Genomic DNA, 5,000 nt, shown 5'->3' on the forward strand with positions numbered 1-5,000 from the left:
ATCTGCTTCCATCCAGATTCCATCCCATCTTTACTTCTGAGAGACTCTGCCTCTCTAAGATCCTCTTTTTATACCCAATCATCTTACTGACCTGTTCTGAATAACATGTGGGTTTATGAGATTTGTAAATCATTGCATTCTGTTTTTAATTTACATTTTACACAGTGTCCCAACTTTTTTAGAATCGGGGTTTTAAATCTCAGTGTTAAACCTAAATATGAAATGAAATGGTTAAATGTAAATGTTAAATATAAACTTAGTGACAATTAATTAGGGATGTGAAAAACAATGTTTATTTTTAGATTTAAGATTTATATTTAATATTTATATTCAACATTTATATTGAACATTTACACTGAAGTGTATTTGATAGGAGTCTCTATCTAAATGTAACAGAACGTTCTCAAATGTTCAAAAAAGTCAGAGAGAAAAGAATATTTTGACATTTGTCTCCCCATATCTGTCAGCCCCTTGTTATACATCAGACTTGTTGATCTACATTTTAATATTATTAGGTTTATACTATAATAGTGACAATAAAATAAACACAATGTGAAAGTGATGATCTGACCTCAGTATTTCCAGTGTACAGTGTGGATCCTCCAGTCCAGCAGAGAGCAGCGTCACTCCTGAATCCTGCAGGTTATTATTGTAACTCAGGTCCAGTTCTCTCAGTCTGGAGGAGTTTGATCTGAGAACTGAGGACAGAACTCTACAGCTTTCCTCTGTGAGATAACACCGACACAGCCTGGGAGAGAAATGATGATCTATCAGAGGATTTTAAGGATCAATACTTTCAATGTTGATATTTCCTTTAAAAACTGAAAACATAAAAATGTCAATACTCAGTGTGTTTATTTATTTATTTATTTATTTATTTATTTGTTATTAAAAGAGTGTGACCCTTCTGCGATCTGCACACATGCAGTCAGAGAGAGATGCACAAATGAGAGAGAGGAAGAGATTAGAGTAATTATCTGATTAGAGTAATTACTGACGAGCATCATTCAGTCAGTTCACTCTTAATCTGTATGTAAAGAAAATGTATTAAACATAAACAAAAATAAAATTCTACTGTATGTAATGATGTTCTCTTCAATACGCTCCTCATTCTCTTCACATACAGATTAAGAGTGAACTGACTGAATGATGCTCGTCAGTAATTACTCTAATCAGTACCATTAGTGTTATATTAAAATAATAACTGCACTAATAAATTAAGAATAAAAGATACCTACTCAGCTTTTCTGGAGACTTTGACCACTGGCAGCAGCTTCAGAAGACCTTCATCTGATGGTTGATATTTCCTCAAGTTAAACTCATCCAGATCGTCTTCTGAGTTCAGCAACACAAACACCAGAGCTGACCACTGAGCAGGAGAGAGTCTGACTCCACTGAGACGACCGTCACCTCCTCTGTTCAGGTAATGTTGGACTTCCTGCACTAGAGAACGATCATTCAGTTCATTCAGACAGTGGAACAGATTGATGGATTTCTCTGGAGAGGGATTCTCCCTGATCTTCTTCTTGATGTACTCGACTGTTTCCTGTTTGCTGTGAGAGCTGCTTCCTGTCTGGGGCAGTAGGTCTCGTAAGAGAGTCTGATTGGACTCCAGTGAGAGACCCAGAAGGAAGCGGAGGAACAGGTCCAGGTGTCCGTTCTCACTCTGTAAGGCCTTGTCCACTGCACTCCTCAGGAGATCAGACATGTCTGACTTGGTGAAAAAACCAGACCAGGTTTGTTGTTTTGCAATCTTTTTGTTGATGAAGGAGAGAAATGTGTATAAAGCAGCCAGAAACTCCTGAACACTCAGATGTACAAAGCTGAACACCTTCCCCAGGTGAAGCCCAAACTCCTCTCTGAAGATTTGGGTACACACTCCTGAGTACACTGACACTTCTCTCACATCAATGCCACACTCTCTCAGGTCTTCCTCATAGAAGATCAGGTTTCCTTTCTCCAGCTGTTGGAAAGCCAGTTTTCCCAGTGCCAGGATACTCTCTCTGGTCTGCTGAGGATCAGGATCACATTTCTGATGGTACTTTCGGTCCTTGTGTTTGATCTGAAAGATCAGGAAGTGTGTGAACATTTGAGTCAGAGTCTTGGGGATCTCTCCACGCTCTGCTTCACCCAACATTCTCTCTAGAACAGTGGCTGAGATCCAGCAGAAGACTGGGATGTGGCACATGATGTAGAGGCTTCTTGAAGACTTCATGTGTGAGATGATTTTATCGGCCAGGCTCCGATCACTGATCCTCTTCCTGAAGTACTCCTCTTTCTGAGGATCACTGAACCCTCGTACCTCTGTTACCTGGTCTACACACTCAGGAGGGATCTGATTGGCTGCTCCTGGTCGAGAGGTTATCCAGAGGAGAGCAGAGGGAAGCAGATTCCCCTTGATGAGGTTCGTCAGCAGCACATCCACTGAGGCTGACTCTGTCACATCACACAATCTCTCATTCTTCTGGAAATTTAGAGGAAGTCGACACTCATCCAGACCATCAAAGATGAACAGGACTTTGTTGATCTCACAGTCTATTAATCGTAATTCTTTTATTTCTGGGAAAAAGTGATGAAGAAGATCCATCAGACTGAGATGTTCCTGCTTCATCAGATTCAGCTCTCTAAAGGGAAGTGGAAACATGAAGGTGACGTCCTGACTTGCTTTTCCTTCAGTCCAGTCCAGAATGAACTTCTGCACAGAGACTGTTTTTCCAATTCCAGCAACTCCTTTAGTCAGCACTCTTCTGATGGACTTGTCTTTAAAGAGATCATTACATTTGATGGGTGTCTCCTGTGCTGCTGGTCTCCTGGACGCTGTCTCAATCTGTCTCACCTCATGTTCATTATTGACGTCTCCACTCCAACCCTCTGTGATGTAGAGATCTGTGTAGATCTCATTCAGAAGTGCTGAACTTCCAGGCTGTGAGATTCCTTCATTAATTCTTTTACATTTCTCTCTCAGTGTGGATTTGAGTTCTCGCTGGTGCACAGAGACGAGTTCTGATAAAAAGAAGAATAAAATGTAAACTCTATGATCATCTCTGTTGACTATTGATATTTTCATAGTTGTGTATCATATGTAATGTCAGTACTGATCTGTTATTATATTGTGCTGATAAAAGCACATCATTATGATGAGACGTGTTTAATAAATTTCGAGCAGTTTCCTTCCTCTAAAGTTAAAGTGATGTTATAACCCCATGAGCTCTTACTGTTCTGCAGTGTGTTAGCGAGATCTGTGAGGTTCATGTTCTTCAGGAAGTGCAGTGTGATCTTCAGCACTCCCTCTCTGACACTGCTCTGAACCTCCTCCTCCTCCACCTCCCTCTCAGAGCATGCTGGGTAATCTGGACTCAGGAGCTTCTTAAATCTCTTCAGCTCATTCTTTATCAGACTGATGACTTTGTGCTCCAGCTCCTGATTAGAAACAGGAAGAAAAAATACAAAAACTCAGTAATGTCACACGAGTGTGTGTTCATTACCGAATATAAAACTACATTTTGTCTGATTAATCATAAAGATTCTACACGCAGATGTAATAAATAAAACGTTCTGCACCAAATACAGCTTTGGGATTAGAATAGTGTATTCCAGGCCGATTCAATAGGTGGCATCCAGACAAACTGGTTTCAGCAGAGGACGTAGACGAGTAAATAAATGAAGGTGAGTGATGGAACATTTCTGTGTGTTTGAAACCAATGAGGAAAACACAATACACTCGTGTTCTCTCTTAGTGTTGCTCAGTATTTTGTTCTGTCACATTGCAGTGAGAGTGGAACAGGTGTAATGATTACTCACATCTCTGCAGCACACAGATAGAGATATTCATTACACTGCTGGGATTAGTACACACACACACACACACACACACACACACACACACACACACACACACACTCACACACACCTTGAATACGTCCTCCAAATGACTTTTCTCAGTGAATTTTGATTTATTCTTCTGCAGTCTATGAACAAACAAAACAGGTGTTAAAAGTTGAACAAGGACTATAAATCATATTCATAACTACAAACACAAACCAGTGAATACACAGATATTTGAGAGATGTTTGATTATGTGAGAGTGTGAGAGATAAAACACTGCACTCATACATTACACTGTACTCACCTCAGATCAGTAGCACAGTCTGTGTCTCTGAAGTTTACTGGATGATCCATTGACCCGTCACTCTTCATGGACACACAGCTGGGTTCAGGTGAGTCTGATCTCTTACCCTGAATCAGACTAAACACACACAACCACTGTATCATTATCACTGTTCTGTAGCAATACTGAATAATGAACCTGTAGTTAAACTCTGATGATATTCCTTATTAACACTGATACGATTCTTTACCCTTCATACTTTATCCAGCTACAGGGACTTGGGGTTAGACGTGTTGCTCAGTAGCTTAATGTCACTAATCATCAGCTGGTTTTGAACATCTCGAGACAAAGCTGCTGAATTAAACTCTTCACTAGTCACTTTTCACAGATACACATCAGAGTCTGATCTGTTTAGTGTTGGTGAATGTGAGAACATTTCTGTTTTTCACCGAGTCACACCCTTCACTCACCTCTCATCTTTCTTTCTGTCCTGCTCCATAGACACACTCATTTTGGAGGTCATGTCTCCTCCTATAGATTACATCTGTCAACCTACACACACACACACACACACACACACACACACACACACACACACACACACACACAGTAACAGTGATTTGGTGGTTTAATGTCTTACTCCAGTCCAACACGTGTGTGTTAAATCTAACTCTGTATCATCACACGGTTCACTTACAGTAAAATCAAGTCCTACAGTAAACTGTGTAAGTTACAACTTCAGTAAAAATCAACTGAACTGTTCTTCATCTAGTGTAGATTCATAACATTCACATATTATAGCTTTAGATTTAGATACTTACTGTGTTCTTCTCCTGAGAACCTTTTACAGTCCAATCGTCACTAAATGCAGTTTCACTTTTACTTAAACTGG

The 5,000-nt window shown here is 40.0% G+C and overlaps 1 protein-coding gene across 11 annotated transcripts in view; it reads right to left on the reverse strand.

Annotated features, from left to right (window-relative positions):
• Window positions 1–5,000, reverse strand: part of LOC108261647 (NACHT, LRR and PYD domains-containing protein 12) — a 168,014-nt gene that overhangs the window by 43,769 nt on the left and 119,245 nt on the right. For 9 of the 11 annotated variants that reach the window (XM_053684643.1, XM_053684641.1, XM_053684686.1 and 6 more), the window contains one exon: window positions 572–748. The exons of the other annotated variants lie outside the window; for them this stretch is intronic. In XM_053684643.1, the coding sequence (XP_053540618.1) occupies window positions 572–748 (177 nt within the window). The remainder of the gene's footprint in view (window positions 1–571; window positions 749–5,000) is intronic. 11 annotated transcript variants of the gene reach the window in all.

This window comes from Ictalurus punctatus, chromosome 1, assembly GCF_001660625.3.
Source record: "Ictalurus punctatus breed USDA103 chromosome 1, Coco_2.0, whole genome shotgun sequence".
NCBI lineage: Eukaryota > Metazoa > Chordata > Actinopteri > Siluriformes > Ictaluridae > Ictalurus > Ictalurus punctatus.